Raw genomic sequence first — 23,743 nt, forward strand, 5'->3', positions numbered from 1 at the left:
GCCCTTATTGTGCACTACAAAAGCTATGGACATAGCCTGCAGTACAAGAAATACACAATAGTCGTTAGAACACATCCACTGCCACCAGCCATAACTAGCAGATACTCTATATGAATAAAAAGTCACAGGAGCAAAGAGAAGGGGGGGATACTAGGTATCCCTTTGGCACTCCACTTGAGGTGGTGTCTATATCTCAGGCTATAGAGTTTTGGGAGAATTGTAGTTACTTTAGGCTATAGAAAAAGTATCTTAAAGGAGGACCGTAAGGGGTCCCCACCAACACTACACTTAAGCTGTGTGCTGCAGTAGTAAAAACACTGATGCCTTTGAAAGCTGTGGAGCAGACAGACTCCATAGTACACATAGAATACAAAGAATAGAGTTTCAAAAGACCGAGCCCACAAGAATGAATGAGGAAAAAGGCTCCACTAATTCAGGATTTGGAAAAAAGGTCCTTAAGTCCAGCAAAAAGTGCTGGGGCTCTCACTAGGAGAGGCGATGAAGCGTATAAATGTTCTCCCTAACACTGGAGGGCGGGGCATTCCCACACCCGAGGCCGTACCCCCGCGTCCTATGCTAAATTTAAAAGGAAGCTAATTTTTATTGCTGCCAAAGGATATACAGTAGTGTTCCCATGTTGGGAGGACGCCCACAAGGCTGGAGGAAAGTCGGCTATAAAATAGAAGTGCTCTAGTCACTACAGTGAGTAACTTAAATTTCTTTTTACCACATGCCAACAATATGATCCCAAAAAAGTATTTACAAATCTGTTTTTGATGGGATTTAAGTGCAAAAAGGAAATAAACCATCCCAAAATGTAGTCTTTCATGTAATTTTATTTAATGCTACCACAGTTTTCTAAACTTTAGATTAATTTCCCAATTTGCATTTGCTACGAACATGCCTTCCTGCATGGACTTCTGTCCGGACAACACACTTCCGAGGATGACCTGGACAGTGCTACACATGTTTCAAAATGCGATGCTGATACAGCAGTGGCTGCTCAAGTATGGCTTTCAACACAAAGAATTTGATAGCTGTGCCCATGATGTCTTGGCAGACCAGCAATGACATGGATTCTGTGTCTGCCATCAACATTTCACAGGGGAGCGTGTTGATTTTTCCGATTTAACAAAGTGACGCCCCCGACTGACTTGGTTACTTGCAAAAACTTTACCCATTATCTTTCCTCGTGGCCTTGCACTAGTGGGAGTAATTTAGATCAATGGCTTGGTTCTCACTTTTTTTTTAACCTTTCTTTATTGGCATGAGGCAAGGTCAGGTATGCAAAAGAAGTACGGTATACAAAACATATAGTGTTACAAATAACTGAGAGATACTACATCGAGAGGGTAACATAAGGAGACAAGCAGGATTTTGCACATTTCAGAAACACTTCAAGGAATAACGGAAGCTATGAGTCCGATGGGGGAGAGGAGAGTAGCTCGATATCAGCTTTACTGTTCATATAGCTACAAAGGTCAGCCCAGATATTTTTAGGGTGGGAGACCATGGGAAGTGTGATATAGTCCTCTTCACACGAACGAGGGGGGGGAGCGGCACTTCCAGCGCTGTAATATGCATTTTTTAGCTATAATAACCCCAATATTCAAAAACCTGGACACCTTCCTCAGCGCAGGCCCATCCCATAGACAGAACAAAACAGCAAGTGGGTCAGGTGCAATGTGGACCCCAGTAATTTCAGCGAGAGCATCCAAAACGGCTTTCCATTAAGGCCCCAGTGCATCACAAGACCAGAACATGTGCATGTGATCTGCTTCCATGGAGTTACATCTCGGACAAGTGTGGGCTTGGCTATGTGCAAATTTCCCCACTTTGTGCGGAGTGTAGTATAGGCGGTTTATAAACTTGTATTGAATGCACCGGTATCTTGCGTTTGAGACCTGACGTGTGTACATGCACATCCTCCCCCACATGCCATCAGTGATGGCCAGACTCAGTTCATTACCCCATGCCACCCGCGATGATGTAGGGGGTGACACTCAACTTTTCACATAACATTTTGTATAGAGAGGAAATTATGCCGCTAACCCCAGCTGAGTTGGCTATGAAGTGGATTTCAGGAGAATCGAGGGGTTCATTGGGGAAGGAGGACCACATAGCACCGAACGATGCCCTCAATTTGAAATATTGTAGTAGTTCCAGCACCGAGCCACAGTGACCAAGGCGCCATGTCTGCGGGGTAATAAATTTCCCGTCGGGGATATAGGTCGGTCAGCACAGGGTAGCCTAGGCCATGACAGTGCCGCATCAGAAGTTTGTCGTGGGTGGGGTTGAGGCCCGGGAACTGCCATATAAGGAGCAGCTTATGGTATGGGCAGGAGTCACACTGGGTTTGCAGCAGCCGTCTCCCCGCCATGATTGTGGCAGCCACGGGGTCCGCTGGGGCATCGGCGCAGTATGTATGGAGAAGGACAAGGGACAGTGTTGACCTCTTAGCTTGCTAATTTCGCCAGTTTCACATGTGGAGTGGGTTCTGAAATTGCATACCAATGCGTAGCGTGTTGTGCTTGTGCAGCTATCCAGTATCGAGCAAAGTCAGTGGCCGCAAATCCCCCTTTCTGATATGGAAGAGCCATGTGTTGGCACTTTTTTTTTTACGAAGTGCACTGGAATGCCACAAAAATTGGGCGCATGCAAGTTCTTCAAATATTGCTTCCCCGACCAGATTGGGACATTTGTGAAAGGTGTAAAGAAGCTTGGGGACAATTATTATTTTGATTAGGGATAGTCTGCCAGATAAGGAAAGGGGAGGCTGCGCCATCTTTGCATCCTATCCTCCGCCTGCAGCGCCACGGCTATATAGTGGTCGGCTAGTAGCGAAGGTATGGGGAGGGATACGTGGACCCCGAGATATTTAATTCCAGCTGGCGACCAGAGGAGGGGGAATTTGCATGTTGGCTGGGGGGTTGCCGCAGTGAGCGGGAATATTTCGGACTTAGTGTAATTTATAACAAAGCCAGAGAATGTGCCTATTCTAGTTATGTCCCGAATGATCGGGTCGAGGTGGGCTGATGGGTCCCTAATGTAAAGGAGCATGTCGTCAGCATACAAGATTATCTCCGGAGTGTCACGCAACTGTATGCCCTTCCGGCCGGGCGTGCGTTTTACGAACGTAATCGGCCATGGGCTCAATGACGAGCGCAAAGAGTATTGGGGGGGGGGGGAAAAGGGGCAGCCCTGGCGCATGCCCCTATGGAGTGTGAAAGGAGGCGAGGCTTGGGAATTAATCCGAACCCTAGCCAGCGGGTTCGTGTACAGTAGCTTGATGTATGAAATGATGCGGGGTCCAATACCCATTTTATGCAGCACCGCCCACATAGTGCCAAGACACCATATTCTATGCCTCTGGGCATCGATGGTGACCGCTACTGCCCTGGCATCTGGATCTATTCTGTGCATGACATTGAACAGCCGGCGAATGTTGAGGGCTGTCGACCGGCCGGAGACAAAGCCACCCTGGTCAGGGTGGACCAGGTAAGTGATTATGGGAAGGAATCTGTTTGTGATGATCTTGGCGAAGATTTTTGTATCCGTGTTAAAGATAGGGGTCTGTAGGACCTGCATTCGTCGAGTGGTTTACCCGGCTTGGGGAGGACGGTTATTAGGGCTTCACGCCTGGACTGGGGCAGGGTGGCCAGTCTGAGCGACTCATTCCTAAGTTCGAGGAGCCTGGGCACCAGGATAGCAGCATACTCCAGATAGAACTCTGAGGTGAGCCCATCTGGGCCGGGGGCTTTACCCTTCGGGAGGCCCAAGATGGCGACTGTAATTTCGTCCAGAGTGATCGGGGCGTCAAGCTGATCACGGGTGGCACGGGAGAGGAGGGTCATGGGAGTTTGATCCAGAAGGTCAATGTACTGTGCTCCTGCTGCGGGGCATACAAAGTTGTGTAAAATTCAGTAAATACCGCAAGGATGCGTTGGTTGACCAGTGCTGGGTGCCCTTTGTATTCCTGATAGTCTATGCGGGTTCTCCCCGCACCCTCCCCCTCCATGCGGACCAGCCTGGACAGAGTTCTCCTTGGCCTCTCACCCTCACTGTAATTCTGCGCTGCTAAGGGACGAGCGTAGTATTGTACCTCCCTGTGGGTGTGGGTCTCAAAGGACTCCAATTCTGACCTTATCTGCACTAGTTTGGACGGGGAGGGGGCGATGATGTACTCCCTCTAGAGATCCTTGAGTTTTGGCGCAGAGTGCTGCAGACTATTTACAATGCTGTGGATCCCAGCCTCCCTGGAGATGCACATCCCCTTGATGACCTTGAACACCTCCCACCGAACCCCATCAGATGCGTCATGCCTTATGTTGCATTTGAAAAAGGTGTTAATGTCGGACAGGATATCGGCTTTGAAAACGATATCCCTCAGGGCCTCAGACTTGAAGCGCCAGGCAGATCGGGGAGGCCGGCCCTGTCCCAGCGCAATCCGCAGTGTTACTGGGGAATGATCTGAAAGTGTGCGCAGTAGTAGCTGCATGTCTGTTGTCCTACCCACCATCTCGCTTGATATGAGAAATAGGTCAATTCTTGATAGGCTATTGTGTGCTGACAAGTAAAAGGAATACTCTCCGAGGTCTGGGTGAAGGGCCCGCCACACATCAATGCGGCTCAGTGTCGCAGCATGAGTATGAAGAGTGTTGGCCACGCATGAAGTGTCTCTGCAGGAGTTGCCAGATCTGTCTAGTTTGTTCAAAATTAGATTCATGTCCCCACCCCATAGGATTGGGACACCAATATATCTCAGGAGTATGGTACAGATTTCATTAAAGAATTCTGGGGAGTCAAAGTTTGGAGCATATGTGTTCAACTTGGAAGGCATTCCATGTTTTCAAGAAAGCAGTGAAGGATCACTTATCTACCCCTTAGGTCCAAATGACTAGTGCGCAAAGAAAATTGAACTGATTTATGGACCAAGGTGAGCACCCCCTAGTCTGAGATGGATATTTTGTGTAAAAACTATTTGCGCCCCAAGTTGGAGCTAAACATGTTGCTAGGCGTCCCATATCGTGTGTTTCTTGAAGGAGTAGTATCTTGATTGCATGACGCTGGGCATAAGCAGTTATCTTTCAGGTTTTAGTGAAATTGCTCAGCGTTCGTTCCATGTCATCAGACTAAGGGGCATACTGCCATGTCAATGAACATCCCTGTACCAATATCCAATACCATTCAGTATCCTGCGTGAGGCCTCAGTGGAATCCCTCCATCTCGCAACCATTACCCCCACTCTCATGCCATTTCCAATTAACCCACAACTTGACTTGACCCCCCCCCCCCCCCCCCGCCCTCACTCCCCACACTCTAGCAGCAGTGTAGAATTCCCCACCCAGAACAAAGGTGCAGGAGTGCCATGCTTACCATGGCAGCTCCAGCACCATTGCCCAACGGGTGGAACCGAGAACAAGCCCTAACAGACATTGCAATTGCAGGGGGGGTCGCCACTGCAGTGAAGCCAAGTTAGCAAGTAGTGCGGTGTTAAAAGCGCCTCCAAGGTGGCATTGATATTTCAACACAGTATATCCCCATGAAGGTAGAATGACTGATAGTAGCAGGTGAAGAGAGATGATTGCTTTTAGTATTTCGAAAGCGTAGGACATCTCCATCGCCCAACGGGATGTCCGCAGGTGCCCTCATCGGAATCTGTGATTCAATACATTTCACTGCTTCATCCGGGACCGTGAAGAAGTAGAGCCTATTGCTATAGGTACATTTCAGGTGTGCTGGGAATAACATTGCGTATTCAATTTTCCTTTCAAGGAGCATTTTCTTCACCCGGTTGAACTGCCTACGCTCCGCCTGGACTCCCACAGAGAAGTCTGGGAAGATCCTGATAGTTTGCGAGTCCATCCTCATTTCGCCCTTCTCGCGTGCCAGGTGCAATATATGGTCTCTGTCTTTATAGCTGAGGACTTTCGCTATTATTGGCTGGTGGAAGTCACCCGGCTTGGGGCGAGGGGCTAGTGAGCGGTGCGCTCGCTCAATTGCAAAGAATTGTGAGAGCGGAGGGTCACCGAGGAGATCTTTGAGGAGGGTCTCTAGCGCAAATTCCATGCGACCCTTAAGTGCGGACTCGGGGGAACCCCCACAATGCGGATGTTATTTCTTCACAATCTCGATTCAAGATCATTGCACTTGGCGCTGACATTCTTCATGTCGAGCACCAGCTCAGTGTTTTGGAGGGAAAGTACGCTATCCTCGTTTGCCCCAGTTCTGGTTTCAGTCTCTGTGATCCTGGCACCATGCTGGTCTAGCTTTGACTTAAGCAAGGCCACGTTCGCGTGAATATCAAGCTTCTCGTGGAAGGAGGCGAAGTTTTTGGCTATAGTCTCCATTATTACCATAAGGTCGGGCTGGGTGGGTTCCGGTGGCGTTTCTATGTCGGCGTTGGTCGTGGAGGCGTGCCCTGCTCTGCCCTAGGTTTGTTGGGCATCCCAGGGGTGGATGACGTTGCTAGCCGATGTAGGTAGGCGCTGTTTGTGCAGGCCAGAGAGCAGAGCTGGTGGGACCCCCAAGGCAGCGGCGTGACAAGCGGTTCCAGCCCAGGCAGATGAGAGCGCCGTCCCCTCCCCTGGAGGAACTTCACACAGAGCGGCACGACAGGGACTCCCACCAGAAAGCCGCAAGATCTGGAGCGGGCCCCACCGCCAGGCACCCCAGCACAGCAGGAGACCGTGGGTGCCTACCGCTACCCAATGAAGCAGTAGGAGAGCGCAGGAGCAGTACTAGCTTAAAAGGAGGGCAGCGCGGCCCCAGGCACCAAATGCAATTGGGCGGATGCCCACGGGACAAGGCGCTAGAGGGCCACCCAGAGATTCATGCAGAGCAGATACGGTGATTCGTTGTGGCCGGGGAGCGAAGTGCGGGACAGAATCCCCACCCGGGCAGCAGTAACAATGAGAACTAGAGGTTAATGCACACACGCAGCCCGAGGCAGCGCCAGAGGGAAGAGCTCCAAAAGTAGTCTGTCAGATGCCTGATTGAGTGGAGCCCCGAGCTGCAGACCGCATACATGTCAGGTGGCCCTGTGTGAAGTCGGATCCGGCAGGCAGGCGCGGGAAGCTGTTGGCCCTATGTATGTAGATATGCTGTATTCCGGCGGCCCCCCAGCTCCTCACCTGCTGTTCCAGTATGTGGAAGAGCTCCTCAGCACAGCGCGGGCGCCCGCCAATGGCAGGTCGGGGAGCAGCACCAGGCAGGGAAGCACCCGCGATGGCCAGGATCGGCGGAGCGCGAGTCCAGCACCCTGCTGCCGGATGGTTATGGCGGCGGCACCAGAGGCAGAGAGGAGGGTCCACTGCAGGCAGCAGGGCACGGCGTGGATGGGGGCGGTCAAGCGCAGGCCCACACAGCGCACACGGCCCAGGAGTGAGGTTGACACAGCACAGCCCCCGCCGTCCATTTTCTGCCGAAGCCAGGTAAGGATGTAGCTCAGGACTAGCGCCACTCTTCACAGGTTTTTCCGCTGCAGGATTCAGTGTATAGACGTCGATGTGATCAGATGATGGATTGCTGGGCACGGAGCTTAACAGCTATGCAGCCATCTTGTGGGCTGCACCACAGTGCCCCCCACCCCTGTTCTCACTTTTCACGTATAATTTTTCAATTACAAATTCACCTACTGACATTTTATTTGTGCAATGCATGGCACTACACTACTGTCAATTTTTGTTTTTTCACTCCCAACAGGTTGAACTAAAAGCGTCTTTTGCAGTCACAATTATTTTGAGCTTTTCATGACTGATTTTTACTTGGTCATTTTTTATATTTCAAACGGTAATTGTATAGGATATCAAGTACTCCAAGCACCCACCAACATCTCATTTGGAGAACAAGTATTGTATGTACCATTTGATTTGTATTATCTATGAATTTCCTTTCACTTGACAGGCATATCCTTGGTAACTGTTCATTTGTGTCGGCTGTTAGTACAGAACTTACTGATCAAATTAATGTATCAGTGATTCTGCCTCTTGCCGTATTTCATATATTGTCCACAATGATAAACTTGGCCATCAAGTGCTTTCACATGACCATCAGACTCTACAGAGGTTCGGGTATGCCAATCGTGAGAAAATGTGTGATGCTGTTATCAATCTTGGTTTTGTCCTTGCTTTTTTTCCATGTGTTGTCCTTTTCGGTTTGCTCCTGCTTGAAAAGTTGCTTTTCCACATGTCTGATATTTATTATTTGTAGGAAAAGACGGCCTTGGTCATCAGTGTTTGTTTACCCGCAGAATAATTCCACTATACGCATGCATATGCTGTAGGTGCTTGGGTGTGCGCATTACTGTTATTTTTTTAATTTCTTTGATATTGCGAGACGTCCATTCATGAGAAGCGGCATATGCTGCATTTAAATGCTGCCAGGGCATTTGAGCTTAACGTGATCACATTGCAGAGTACGTTTTTACTAGATGGATGTGAGACACATGCAAGTACTTCAAAATGTAAGTGACGCTCGGTGAAAAAAAATGATTTCAATGCATCGCTATGCGGTGTGAAGCAGGTGTAATGACAGTTGGTGGAAATAAACATTTGGATTGACCATTACTTTAAATGTATCATCTTGAAATGTCAAATTTCATTCTATTTTAAATACAAGTGCTTCTCTATCTGTCAAAGGTATGTATGTACTTTAGAGACTCAGACTGAACGTCGGACTTGAGAATCCAGTCAGTTGCAGCATATCGAAAAAATGGCCAAAGAATACCTTGGGTTTTATGCATAAAGTATTAAAGAATCTCTGGTTTTATAAGAAAATAAATAGTTCTGGATGAGTGTTTAATCAAGCATGTGACTTTCTGGCTGAAATATGCATCAGTAGCAAAGTCATGCAATTTACGAGTACTTACAAGGAGGTTTCATGCTTCAAACAGTTATGTAATGGTTAGGCTGGCTGGTAGACAAACCAATTTCTCAGCCATTAATGATTTCAATGCCAAATATATTTGAAATAGTCATCCCATACCTTGCTAAACTGTCAACATTTCTATCCTTTGGAAAATAAAATTTGGCTTTGCTTGTCTGGATGGGATTTTAGGGATGCAGGCTTTGGGCATTGGACAGATGATCTGTGGGTCCACTGAAAATAAACAAACTTTCCCTAGTCGACAAACATTTCTGTTGCCCAGAAATGTGTGTGCTGTAGCAACCTCACATGTTCGCCGTTATTGCTTATTCAAGTAAGTTTACACTTTGTTTTGATTTTTTTAGTGTTCCATCTCTCACTAGACTCTCTTCCTCATTCAGCTGTATGCCTTTTGCCATTTGTACTTTCTTTACTAGCATAACTGAGAAACTTGGCTTTGTGCTATTTATGGTAACTGCAGTATTTAGAGGTAGGGTTTAACATTGAAGTAGTAAAGTATATTTTTCATGTATGACCAGTGTAAAGTGTCTCTAGCTGGCATAGAGCTGCTCTGTGATGTGACCTGCGTATTTCATTTACTCCTACATCCCGCCCCCTTGCCTCCATACTTGTGGGACATTCCATCCTTTGGGACGGGACTGGAGCACTTTTGTAAAAAAGCATCAAAACATTTGTCCTTTTGTTTTTACACCGGGCAACGCACGCAGCAGTGACCTGGCCCTCCTGAGCTCCGCCTTGCGCATTGCCCCTCAGTCCTTTTCTCCGCGCGGACTGGACGCACTTGTATCACTGGGAGTTTTGTTTTTACTCCTGTTATCCTTCCTTCTTGCTCCCGTTCCACGGTCGCCTAGTTCAGTCTATGCAGGAGTGTCTGGGATTTGTGTCCTGTTCTTCATGCGAACGTTGTTTCGCAGGGGCGGATCCTCATCCTGTTTGTTTGGAGTGTCTGGGCCCCAGAACATTTCTGGGACTCGTGTCTTTATTGCGACTCCCTGTCCGTCCGGGCACTCCAGCGTTGTCTTCAGTGGGAGGTGGTTTTCCAACGCATTCCTCCACCGCATTCACAGCTCTTCGATGAGAAGAAACGCCTGGTAAGTTCTTACTTGTTGGGGCATCCCAGCCTGGGGACTCCTTTCCGGGGTCTTCTGGGACCGGAGTGGCTCGCGTAGCTCTTCTACCGGGGACATCCCGGAGGTGTCCCGCAAGGGCCTAATAGGCACACTGGAGCGTCCTCTGAGGATTCCCGTAGTGTGCCTGCCAAAACTAGACATTCTTCTGAGGTTCTCCTTTTGAGGGCCTAACTTCAGCCAGATTCCTGTTGCTCTGGATACCAGGGTTCGCCCTGAGGTCTACATTACTGGAGCTTTCCATACCGAGTCACGACTCGAGGCCCCTATTAAGGGAGCTTTACGTCCCGGGTTAAAAACCGAAGTTCCTCTTCATGGGGCTAAATCCAGTACCCGCAGAGTCGAGGGAGTTTCTTTTGACAGTCTTGTCAGTGAGGTGTATTCAACCTTCCCACGCTCATTGTGTGGGTACGGATTCCGTCTAGGGTTAAGGAAAGCGGTCACGCACCAAAGGCCTTTGAGTACTGGCTCTGACGAGGCTTCTCCACTCGAGGCTCATTTTGGGACAGTATCGAAGATGTCCAGTAAACAACCAAGATCTGACCGCACCGGTTCAGCCGAGGATCCTTCTTTCAATGCTAAAATGCTGCTTAAGACCCCCGTTTCCCCCTGAGGAGACGGATGCCTCGCTTTCTCCTGTGACGCAGTTCTCCTCGCGTGTCGACAAAATGGCGGCTCAACCTCCATGGTCTACGGCAGGGATTTTGGATACCTCTTAAACCAACGTGCACGGCGGCTGGTGCTGGGAGCATTCTTTTTGGGCTGAAGAGTTTTTCCATGCCATGCGGACAACAAGAACCTATTCCGCCCTTTTAATGATTGGCGTGCTCTGGCACTGCTGCCTCTACAGTATCGTTTCCTCCTGCTTCTGCACCGCTGATTTCCATGGACCCTGCCTGCGGTGGGTGGTCCTGGCAGCCATCCTCGTTGCACTGAAGGGGGTATGCCCCTCACGAGCGGCCTCTTCCTATTCCAGCGCCTAGAGCTTCATTGGAGGAAGTGTTCTTTGGGAGGTTTCAGACGCTCATGCACTCTGATCTCATGAGGGCATACTTTAAGTGCCTTTTTAAAGAGATGTACCCCAGTCCTCTATCACCTTTGGCCCCAGTTGCTCCTACGCAGGTACCAGTGGTGCCTCCTCCTCCACCTCTACCTGTCGGACCTCCTCCAGCGCTTTCTCCTCTGCCTCTGCTAACCCCGATAGAGAACATTGGGTGCGCCGCTAGACAACATTTCAAAGCCTGAGGCACCACGTGCAGCGGATCAGCCTCCTGTTTCCGCTTCACCGGAACGAGGACCAGGACAGCGATCAACAGCCCCACTCTATCAGAGCATTCCATGCCCGGGTACTGGATAAGATGAATTTGCTTGATATCCCAGTACCCGAAGCTCCCGCTTCACCGGAGGGGGGTGCTTTTGGGAGCCTTTAACCTATCGCCGCAACAGCACATCAGCCTGTTCCTCCAGAAGGACGTCTTGGCTGAGGCCCGTAAGGTCTGGGACAAACCCCATATTGGGCTGCATCTCAACAAGAGCGTTGACTCTCGATACAAGCTTCACGCCTCAGAAGATATAGCTTAGTCGGCTTGTCCGCTCCCATCGTCCACGGTAGTGGCAGCTGACACCCTCCAATCCAAGTCGGCATCTGCATCCTCCACTGCAGCGGACCATATCCTCTCCAAGGAGGATAAACTTCTTGACGCCATTGACGAGACATTTTTTCCCAATTTGGGGCTCCAACTTCGTCAAGCTAACACCGGGCTCATCCTGGCAGCAGCCAATCTTAGGCTGTGGAAGGAGCTAGCTGATTTCCAGGAGTGTATCCCTGCTGACAGACTAGATGACTTCAAATCTGTGCTGTCGAATGCCAAAGTGTTGGCACAGGATCTACTTGAATCTGCAACACGCCATGTAGATACCTCAGCTCGAGGCGTTATGGTCGGGGTCGACCTCTCCCGCCAAGCGCTGCTCCATGCGAGAGTTTTCAAAAGAAGTGCAGGACACTTTCCTTTTGATGGCAAGGAGTTGTTTCATTCCTCCACAGATGAGAAACTCACAAGGGCGAGTACTCAGACCCCCAAATCTTTATCGGCCCTGGCGAAAGCTCCAGCTAAGGCCCCTTATATGCAGCGGTCAGGCTCCCAAACTCTGTCTCTCTCTCTGGGTTCAGGGGGTTTCAGGAGCGCGGTGCATGCTGATCTGAAGCTGTGGTTGGCGGGCCCCGTCGTAAGCAACAAAGGCAAGGTGGCCGGTTTTTCTCTCGTCCATCAGCCTCCTCTCCAGGGACTGGTAGTATCCCTGCTGATCATCCAAATGATACTTTTTGTCGGTCGCACGAGATTCCGGTGGGAGGACGAATCTCGTCTCATCTGGAGGCGTGGCAGAACATCACAGAAGACCGGTGGGTTTTGTCCATCGCTCGGGCAGGCTTTTGCTTGCCCCTCCACCCTACCCCACCCTTCAACCCTCAGCAGACTGGGTCGCCCTCCCTTAGAGCAGAAGTACAGAAACCTCTACACTTCAGACCGGTGGAGCCTCTTCCCCTCAGGGATAAAGGGAAGGCCTACTACTCCCGTCTGTTCAGTGCCCAAACCCAACCAGGCTGGCCTGCGCACTATCCGCTTTCCCAATCTTGCTCTTCCCCAAGAGAAATTCATGATCATTCCTTGCCAAATAAAGTCCTCTCTCCAGACGTGCGACTGGGTCAGTGAACTGGACGTTCAGGACGCATTGGAAATATCTGCGTTTCTTCTTGGGAGAAGAACACTCAGTTCCGCGTGCTCCCTTTTGGCCTCAGCTCAGCACTGCGTGTCTTTATGAAGTGTTGGTAATTGCAGCTTTCCCCAGACTGCAGGTTATTCATGTTTATCCATATCTCACGATTGGCTCCTGCGCAGTCCTTGCCCAAAGACGTCCTTGGCCAATTTTCAGTCTCTCATTCAGCTCCTGTTCCATCTCTGGCTGTCGGTGAATTGGCGTAAATCGTCCATGGCGGTCTCAACACCTGATTTTCCTTGGTTTCCGTTGGGATACTATCAGTACCAGGGTGTTCCTAAAAAAGGACAGGATTGCAGACCTATTGACCATGTGTCGGCTCTTCCGCCAGTCCTTGCACATGACTGCCTGGTGGTTCCAAAGACTTCTGGGTCTCATGGTCTCTCGTGTGCCAGCTCTACCTCTGGTATGTCTAAAGATGAGGCGCACTCAGCTACCTCTTCGGAGAAGCTGGTCTCATGTTTGACCCGGATTCCAAGATGATCCTAGTTCCTTCATGCATGACCTCGGATCTGCAGTGGCGGTATTCGACCAACAACCTTTTAGTGGGGGCCTCCTTTCAGGAGCCCTGCCCACAAGTGACGGTTACCACAGACTCCTCTCTTCTGAGGTGGTTAGTGACGCTGCGTCACCTCAAAGTATTCGACCTATGGATGCCTCGGAACAGGCAGTTCCACATCAATTATCTGGAGCTCCTGGCTATTTTTCCGGGGCTCAGAGCTTTATAACAGTCAATTGCCAACAAGGTAGTCCGGATACACAGACAATTCTATTGCAATGTTTTACGTAAGCAAGCAGGGTGGCACCAAGTCACCTCTCCTGTTGGACCTAGCCATACAAGTTTTGGACTGGGCCATTCAACATAAGGTTTGGCCCCAGGCTGTACATATTCCGGGTCACATCAATGTAACTGCAGATTCACTCAGCCGCCAGTCGGCTGCTAGTTACGAATGTGAATTGAACAGCGATGTTCTCCAACATTTTTCGCCAATGGGGCACTCCAGAAGTGGACCTCTTTGCGACTCTTACAAACAGGAAACTTTGTCTTTATGCATCCAGAGACGACCTGGGGGCGTCGTCTTTGACAGACGCGCCTGAGATCCCGTGGAACAACATGAAAGCGTATGCTTTTCCTCCATTGCCTCCGATTCATCGGTCACTCTGCAAGCTCAGGAGCACATTGAATTGTACTCTCGTTCATAGCTCCTTGGTGGCCAGCCAGATACTTGTTCTCGTAACTTCATCATCTGTCGATTCTTCCTCTGATCAGATTGCCGCCGATTCCAATTTTTTTTTCACCAAAAGATCACCAGCTGTGGCACCCCTCCCCACAATCGTTCAACTTCGCAGCCTGGTGCTTGAATTCAAATCTTTAGCACAGTTTAATCTGTCCAAGGACAATATGCGCATTATCCAAGCGGCCAGAAAACCTTCCACGAGGGCTCAATATAGGAGCAAATGTCTGGCTGTTTTTGCCATTGGTGCTTTGCTGAACAGCTTGACCGCAGGCATGCTACGGTTGACACTGTTCTATCTTTCATGTCTCACCTCGCAGCTACAGGCATTCATGTTCTGTCTTGCAGAACTTACTTATCGGCCATTGCAGCCTACCTGTCCACGGACAGCTGTTCTTTTACACTGACTAAACCAGTCATTAAAAGACATTTTGTGTGTCGTCTTCACCTCTTCCTGCCAGTGCGCACCCCTCATCCCAAATGGGATTTGAATATGGTCCTCACCGCGTTATGCCATAAACCGTTTGAATCCATGGCTTCTACCGATCTGAAATTCCTTTCTTGGAAAGTCGCCTTTATGATCGGTGACATCAGCGAGGCATGCAAGTGAGCTTCAGGCTCTTACTGTGGAGCACCCATTCCTCACTTTCCACAAGGATAAGGTTGTGCTTCGCACTCATCCTTCCTGCCTAAGGTGGTTACCGATTTTCATCTGAATCAATCTCCTTACCTGTCTTTTTTTCCTAACCTGGCATCTGATGCCGAGAGTGTTTTACACAACTTGGTCGGCCGAGCCTTGAAGTTTTACCTCGATAGAACGAGTGAACTCAGGGGCTCCTCACAACTTTGTCAGACCTGAACGGGAAACCAGCTGCCAAAGCAATTATCTCCCGATGGATTGCCTCCTGTATTTCAGAAGCCTATAGCATTTGGAGCCTTCAACCCCCGAAAGGCATCCATGCTCATTTTGTGCGTGGCAAAGCGGCTGCTGTTTCCTTCCGAAATATGTCCCTTGGGCAACCATCCCCAAGGTAGCTACCTGTGCTTCCCCATCAGCTTTTTGTAAGCGTTACTGCTTGGACCTGAGCTCCAGAGCCGATGCACAATTCGGCCATGCTGTTCTTAAGAACCTATTCCAGTAAAGGAGTTTTCCCATCCACCCATATTACCTGTGAGGTGTGCTTGGGAATCTCCCACAAGTTTGGAGGAAAGGGGACGGAACGTAGGAGTATAATAGTTACTCACCATACTGACTACCTTACTCCTAGTCCATAGTCCCCTTTCCTTCATACACCCACCCGCCGTCCTCTCTAATAAGTATCCTCTAATATTGCTTAAGTCGTCTTAGACCTGGCGATAGAAAAGGACTGAAGGGCGATGTGTGGGGCAGAGCTCAGGAGGGCGGGGTCACGGCAGCGTACAGTGCCCTGCGTAAAAATAAAGACTAAACAAGTTTGATGCTTTTTTACAAAAGTGCTCCGGTCCCGTCCTGAAGGACGGAATGTCCCACAAGTATGGAGGAAAGGAGACTATGGACTACGAGTCGGGTAGTCACTACAGTGAGTTACTTGGTTAATTCTTCAAGTCAAGCTTTTCTTCTTTTCAGATTGATGCTTCCTTTGGTGGTCTCATACTGTACTTCCTTGTAGGAGTAATTAGTCAGATGTTTAGTTCTGCAATTTCCATCACCCTTTATTAATGTGATTAATGTGAACAGCGAGTTCCTTATTGCTTATTTATGTCTTCCAGGTTTTAAAACGACCAGAATATTTTGGGAAGTTTGGCAAAATACACAAAGTCGTTATTAACAACAGTACATCTTATGCAGGCTCACAGGTAAGACTAATGGAATATGCTGGTTAAAACATGAGTTTAGATATTTCAAGAATTCATTGCAAGCCGTCTCAGTGATCAGAAGCAAATCAATAGGATAGTGGTGCCTGGCAAGCCTCTTGCTGTAGTCCTTTGGTACATATCTAGTAGGCAACCCTCCATTTAGGTGTTGGAGAACTCTGCCTTCCAGGGTGTTGCCTTAAAACAAAGGTTGCAAATTGTTGAACAGACGAAAGATGCTCATTGTCTACAAAAATATACTTTTTACAACCCGCATTAGGTTAAATCTTAGTAATCAGGCAGTTGAATTATCAGCCTACTGAGTCCAGCAAGCCAACAGTACAGAATACCTTCTCAACTTCATGCAGGTTTACCTCTGGCAAGGGGAAATTACAGGAATTCTGAGATCCCCTTTGAAGTAGGCCAGCAAGCCAAGGAATGTGACCTCAATATGTTCTACGGTGCATGGAGCTCCCTCTTGGCCAAACTCCAATATCTAATGTAGGGTAGAAGGCCTACCCCCTTAAAGCAACCGACATTTTAAAGTTACCAGGAAGCACGGAAATTATTTTTTTTCCTTGGACATTGATGTCGAGGGATAATCCAATTGAGTTATGCTCACACAGGCCACAGGAGTCCCAGGTGTACAGGTTTGCTTGAATAATCGGCAAGTGATTTCGTATTGCCCATGGAGAGGAAACTATATAAACTCTATTTTCCATTGCCGGTGGTGCAAACTTAGTTTTTATGCAACTGAAGCATTCTAAATGTATCTCACAGTTTTCACTTAGCAAAGGGTTATCAGTAACGACTTATACGCTGAAGTAAGCAGAACAGTGGTGATGCTTAATGTAAGCTTGGCCCAGACCACCTCACCCCAAGCAAATTGCCCAAATAGAGCACAGCTCCAAACCTTCTACACGGGTGCAGGGCATTTCCCGTAAGTACCACACCGGAGAAGTCAGCAGCCTTTAAAAACAGCCATACATGTCTGTTAAGTATTGGGAGAGCTGGCAGGCAGAGATCAGCAGACTAGAAGATCCTGGTTTTCTAGAGGTTCAGGGAGTAACTTCGGGAGTGGAGACCTGGATAGAGGAGGTACTGAGGAGTGCTGAGATGTGATACAAATGGGGCAAATGTAGGGATGTTGGTTTGAAGTAACAGCTTTTGGGATTAGAATGGAATATCAGTAGTGCAGAAGAGGAGGGTAAGGTTCTCGCATTTAATTGTTTGGGAGCAGAGACCTGGATACTGGCTTGGAGAGTAAACTGAAAGCTGTCGCCTGCGAAGGAAATGTGGTTAGAAGAATAGTGGTCATCAAGAAAAGAAGTTGAGGTGGAGAAGAGGCTGACTGAACTTTGTGAGGAGGCTAGAGGTGATTTGTTGGCATCTATAGAATGTGTGGTGAGGTTCAAGGAGACATTAAATCAGATGGGAAAGAGGAATAGCTTGATAGAGAGGACAAAGGATATCACCTGGAAGGAAGGAGAACATTTGACTGTTCCTTAAACTGATGTCTTTGCCTTGGAGAGAAATAGGAGAGCTCAGATTTAGAAGCAGAGAAATGTTATGGAGGAGATATTTGACTTGGAGTCAAGTGAGAATTACAGAAAGGAGAAGAAATGCAATTGGAGGATAACTATATTGGTAGGAGACTGAAGAGTACCATCAGGAGGGTGTTAGAGATATATTACGGTGTCCAGTCATAATTTTGAATGAAAAATTTCGAAAGACAAAGTGGAATCAAAAATGTCGGAAAAAAAATGTCGAATTATTTTTTTTCGATATATTTTTTTTGGCTCTAGTTTACATAAAAAAAAGTTAAAACAAAAAAAAAGGGGTGGTTGGGGGAACCCCCCCATTTTGGAAAAAAGTCAAAAAAATTTGACATTTTTTTTTCTACTTTTTGACTTTCGAGATTTTTGTATTCGAAATTATGTCTATAAACCGATATTACATTGTTTGAAGATGGATTGAATGGGACCCCATTATCTGAAGGGATAACTAGAGAACCACTGCTTTGTTAATAGGAATAGGAAGGCTCCAGGGGGCCCTGTTGCCCCATTGGAGAGCATAAAGGTGGAAACAGGTTTGAAACTGGCATATCGCACTGGAAAGCAAGTGTAGGGCTAGCTGTGATCAGATAATGGCCCAGGAGAGTCCATAGAATAAGAGTTTGGCCACACTTACCCCACCAGGTACAGACTCTTCTGCATGCACCAGACTGGTGGGGAAGCTCCTTCTGCTCTGGCAGAAGAGAAACCAGCTAAGTCATTGATTGCTAATGATCCGGTGGACTCTGGTCCATGCATATTGGACTCGAACACTTGCCACTGCCATCCTGATCTGGTTCAGGATTCCGGTTGCAGTTTTGATATCTTAACGGAGAGTTTTTATACCAGACACGTTTGTACAGAAAGCCTAATAACCCCTTGAATTATTTTGTGCCCTTAATCTCAATTAGGACAACTGCCACTGCGTTCCCTAACAGCTGTGTCACTCCACAAATAGGCAACCACAGGAGTCTTTTAGGCATTTAGTGAAAATTGAATTGTGTGCAAGCTTGCGTTTTTTTGGGTAATGTCTGCCGAGTCCGACTAAACCTGTCATTTGTGTGTATATATATTTCTGAGGCTTGTGGAATCTGCTTAGATCACATGCTGTGCATAGGCCGACATCTAGTGGAAGCGGCGGAGTATTACAGTTTGTTTTTCCGAAACTCGAAAATGGGCGTCGACACAGGACGTGCCAGTAATACTATCCCTAGTGTGACGTCCACTGTACCCAAGATCCCTCACGCGTCTAGGATCCTTAGATTGTTTTTTTCCACCATACTGGTCGGAAGCATTTTGCGGAGCCCCCTGGCCTTAGCCATACTTTTGATAAAATATTTAAAATATTAATCTATTGATATCCTTCCCCACCCCAAAGTCGAACTTCGACACTAGACGCCGGCTGGAGAAGAAATCGACCGTCTGCTGCTGCACGACGGATTTGGGCCTCGGTAGGCCTCTGGCCTCGGCCCCGGCCTTGGAAGGCCTCTGGCCTCGGCCCTGCAAGTAGGGAGAGTGGGGGGTTGTACATAGTCTACACTCTTGGTATATAGGTACACCTTATACATTTCCTACACTTAACAGCCTGCTGCCTCAAGGTGCATATGGAGAGTACCGCTTTTCAATTCTGCCCCAAGTGCAATCGCAAATACCCTTGGGTCGACAGGCACGCCACGTGCAATCTCTGCTTGCCGAGGGACCACCCCGAAGCGAACTGCAGAGCGTGTAGTAGGTTTAAACCTAAGACACTTAAGGACAGTTCGACGAAGCGTTGGGCCCACCAGGCCAGGCAGGCGGCCATGCCAGCGAAGGGTGCCTTCAGCGACGGCGAGGGCATTACGGCGTCGAAAGACAGCCGAGCGCAGGTCCCCGACCTCGGAAGGTCGTCCGGCAGGGCGGCTATGGGGAAGACCCCCGGCGACACAAGCGCTTCACACACTACACACACTAAATACACGAAGTCCAACCAAGACTAGACGACGTCGAGTTCTCGGAAAGAGGCACAAACAGAACGGTCCGATTCGGTGTCCTCTGGGCGCTCTCGATCAAGATCGCCGCATGACTCCAGGCAATCATCCACTCTTGCCAAGAGTGCCTCGCTTTCTAGGCTAACAGAAGTTCGATCGTCGGAAGACGAAGACGACTTCCACCCCCAGGCCGCGCTCCAGGAGTCGGAGCCCGCAGTCAAAATCAGCGAGGTCCCACGCTCAAAGGTCAGGGACCCTTCCCCCGATCCTAGACGCCAGACGTCGCAAACCACCGGAGCCACTAAAGGACAAGGAAAACATTTTTCCACTCATGGGGAGGGGGGGAAACAGCAGCAGAAGAAGCAGCCTTTGCACTCTTCCACACCTGTGAAACACACCACTCCCCCGTAAACAGACCTACAAGACCACGTCTGCTGATATGTCTAAGACCAGCAAATCTACTCAAGATAAATCCCATAGACTTGCTGAGAGAGTCATTCCCAATTCCAGAAAATGGTCGAGTGAAGACATAGATAGGGTCATGTCAAGGATGTCGTCTTTGGCTGATTTTTATGATAAAAATCCAGAGCATTTCCTCTCGTATGATCCACAAGGGGCGACACCCTCGGGCTCTACTGATCCTATCCCCCTGAGTAAAAGCCCCGGTTTGATACACCGATAAGGTCACACCCCTTCGAGGCACAACCTTACTCTAGACCATACTCACTGTATCTAGGAGAGGCTTCCTTTGGTGAGGACCAAGACTTTGGCATCGTAGAAGAGCAAACCGGGACGGGCTACTATGGGGATGATGAGGACCAGGTAGAAGAAGAGGAAGACCCGGAAACATACAGAGTAGATTCCCCGGTAGAGAACGAAGCCCCGGTTACCGACTCCCCTGTCGATAACCAACCCCTCCTAAACGAGGTTCTCGCACGCGCAGCAGAACATTTCCATATTGACACCCACGGTGTCCAGGAGGAGAGGGACTTCGCAGAAGAGTTAGTGGGAGAAAGGAGGCCTGTTGCCCAGACCATCCCTATCCTTAAGTCCATTCAGCGGAGAATAGACCCGTCCCTGTTCAACCCAAACCTAACCAGAGCAGTCAATCCCAGGGTTGAAAAACTTTTCAGGGCGGCCCAGTCTGACCCCCTCTATATAAGAGGACATCTGAAGCCAGACTACTTAGTTGTCACCAACACTCGTAAAAGGGTTGGAACACCCTTGTCATCGTCCGAAGCTCCTGCCGACAAGGAGAGCAAAAAATTATACGGTTTTGGCAGGAAAGTAGCCTCAACGTCCGCCTATCAAGCAAGGATTGCAAACTCCACCACCTTGTTGGCCAGATACAACTGCCATCAGTGGGAAGAAGTCGCAGCACTCATAGCCTCTGCTCCTGAACCTTTAAAGGGCCAGTTAGCTCGAATTTCCGCAGAGGGTAGAGCCGTGTCTGGTTGCATTTTGAAAGCAACCTTCGACGCCGCGGACAACGCAGGCAGATTGATAGCAGAAGGCACTGTTATCAAAAGACATGCATGGTTACGGCAGTCTGGTTTTAAGGCAGAAACCCAGGCATCGTTGTTGGACAAACCGGTCGAAACCAATCTGTTTGGTAAGGCGGTCGAAGACGCACTGAAGAATGCCAAGGACGAATACGAAACACTCAAGTCCCTTGGCCAGTTAACCAATAAACCCCCTAACCAAAGAGGGAATAGTAATTTTCGTTGCCCACGCGGCCAAAATTCCCAGAGAGGATCTAACTATTCCCAGGGGCAGGGTACACAGTGGAACAACAACCAACAGTCTACCCAGGGTTAAGGCAGGGGTAATAGGAGAGGTTGTGGTAAAGGCAGAGGCAGTCCCAGCAAGGGAGCCGGCACGCCTCCACCAAAGCAGTGATGCTCAGTTCAGGGTCCCTTCTCACGCAACCCCAGTAGGGGGGACGCATTTCCAACTTCACCCAAGCTTGGGAAGGGATCACATCAGACAGATGGGTGCTGTCAACAGTATCCACAGGATATTGTATAGAGCTACTGCAGCGTCCCCGGAACCATCCTCCACGACAAAGAGTACACTCTTTAGAACATCAGAAGATTCTCCTCGAGGAGATCGCCATTCTGCTAGAAAAGGACGTGATAGAACTCGTCCCGGAACACCGGGTAAACGAGGGTATTTATTCAACTTACTTCCTTGTGCCAAAGATAGATTTGACAATGCGCCCAGTATTGGATTTACGGCCTGCCAACAAGTATGTCAAGCCCCAAAAGTTTCGTATGACCACGCTACAAGAAGTAATTCCCTTCCTAAAAAACGGGATTACATGGCAACCTTGGATATGAAAGATGCTTATTCCATGTTCCCAGCGCACAAAGTATTTGCGCTTCAAGGTGGACAGTCGACACTACTAATTCAAGGTACTGCCCTTCGGGATAGCTTCGCCACCAAGGGTATTCACCAAGGTACTGGCGGTGGCGACTGCACACCTATGCAGGGAGGCAGTCCCAGTGTACCCTTATCTGGACGACTGGCTCATAACGGGGGAAACCCCAGGAATTTGCAGGACAAACATTCAAAGGACTATCGACCTCCTCCACGAGTTAGGCTTCTCAATCAACGAGAAAAAGTCAAGCCTGGTGCCAAGCACCTCAAAACAATTCCTAGGAGCAATCCTAGACACTCGAGCGGTTGACCTTTACTTCAGAAGAAAGAATTCGGAATATACTACTGCAAATTCCGCATTATCAGTCCGGCCAACAAATAACGGTACGCAAAGCAATGCGTTTACTGGGCATGATGGCGTCATGTATTTACCTGGTCCCCCACGCGCGCCTGCGCATGCGTCCCATGCAGGAATGGTTGGCGAAACAGTGGTCTCAGGCATTTGGTCAGTGGGACGATCTAGTGGTCGTTTCACCAACACTGGTACAAAGCCTTCACTGGTGGACAAGAGAGAATCTTGCACAGGGGAAACCCTTTTACAATCCGGAAGTACAGGCAGTAGTCACTACAGATGCATGTCTGACGGGTTGGGGAGCTCGCCATCTCCACCACACAGCTCAGGGTCTCTGGTCTCACTCAGTGGCCAAGAACCACATCAACCTGCTAGAGCTTCTGGTAGTATTCAGAGCGCTTCAGGCGTTCGAGCCCCACCTACTAAACCTGTCAGTGCAAATCCGGATGGACAGCACAACAGCCATTTTCTACCTGAACAAGCAAGGAGGGACTCGCTCGCCAAATCTGTCCAAGCTTGCCCAGAAAATCCGTCTGAGTGCCCATATCCAGAACATCTTCCTGTCATCACAACATGTTCCAGGGGAGCTCAATTCCCTAGCGGATGCTCTGAGCAGAGACTCCCTCCCAGAGGAACAGGAATGGGTTCTACACCGAGAGGTCGTAGAAGATATCTCCTCTCAGTGGGGTTTCCCCACTATAGACTTATTCGCCACAAGCGAAAACAGACAGTGCCCAGGATTTGCATCCAGGTTCCCCCAACCAGACTCCCAGGGGAACGCCCTGTGGATGAACTGGTCGGGGATGTTTGCGTACGCTTTTCCACCAACTCCTCATCAGGAAAGTGGTGAACAAGATGAACAGGGAATCGATGACGCTCGTCCTAGTTGCTCCCATGTGGGCAAGACAACCGTGGTTCCCACACCTACGCAGGATGGCGGTGTGCGAGCCCATCAAACTTCCAGCCTGGTACAACCTATTGTCCCAGCACAAAGGTCAAACAGTGCACCAGCAACCCAACTCAATGAACCTGGCAGCATGGCTCCTGAGGTCATAGAGTTTGGACATCTCAATTTGCCACAGAGGTGTATGGACATCCTAAAGGAATCTAGGAAACCAAACACAAGGCACTGTTACTTTGACAAGTGGAAGAGGTTCGTTATCTGGTGCCAGAGTAAACAAATCAACCCGGTTGATTGCACTCCTTCCACTATTGTTACATACATGCTCCACCTGCTAGATGCAGGATTGGTTTTTAACTCACTGAAAGTACACCTGGCAGCCCTGTCTGCTTACACCACTTCCCAAAGCAAGGTTTCGTGGTGGAAAGTACCAGTAGTTAAAGCCTTCATGGAAGGAGTAAAGAGACTTCACCCTCCTATTTCAAACCCACCACCAGGGTGGGACCTTAACGTGGTGCTAGCCAAGCTCATGGGCCCCCCTTTCGAACCCATGCATAAAAGCAGTCTCAAACACCTGACTTATAAAACGGCCTTCTTAGTAGCCATTACCTCCATAAGAAGGGTCAGTGAAATTCAGGCTCTGTCAGTGCAGGAACCCTTCTTTACTGTCCATAAAGACAAACTGGTTTTACGCACACATCCTAGGTTCTCACCTAAATTTATATCAAAATTCCA

At 49.0% G+C, this 23,743-nt stretch overlaps 1 protein-coding gene across 6 annotated transcripts in view; it reads left to right on the forward strand.

The window, feature by feature from the left end:
• The window catches only part of CNOT4 (CCR4-NOT transcription complex subunit 4), a 1,427,191-nt gene that overhangs the window by 319,806 nt on the left and 1,083,642 nt on the right, over positions 1 to 23,743 (forward strand). For all 6 annotated transcript variants that reach the window (XM_069628774.1, XM_069628777.1, XM_069628772.1 and 3 more), the window contains exon 4: positions 15,773 to 15,859. In XM_069628774.1, the coding sequence (XP_069484875.1) occupies positions 15,773 to 15,859 (87 nt within the window). The remainder of the gene's footprint in view (positions 1 to 15,772; positions 15,860 to 23,743) is intronic.

Source organism: Ambystoma mexicanum, chromosome 12 (assembly GCF_040938575.1).
Source record: "Ambystoma mexicanum isolate Mex_15411 chromosome 12, UKY_AmexF1_1, whole genome shotgun sequence".
Lineage (NCBI taxonomy): Eukaryota > Metazoa > Chordata > Amphibia > Caudata > Ambystomatidae > Ambystoma > Ambystoma mexicanum.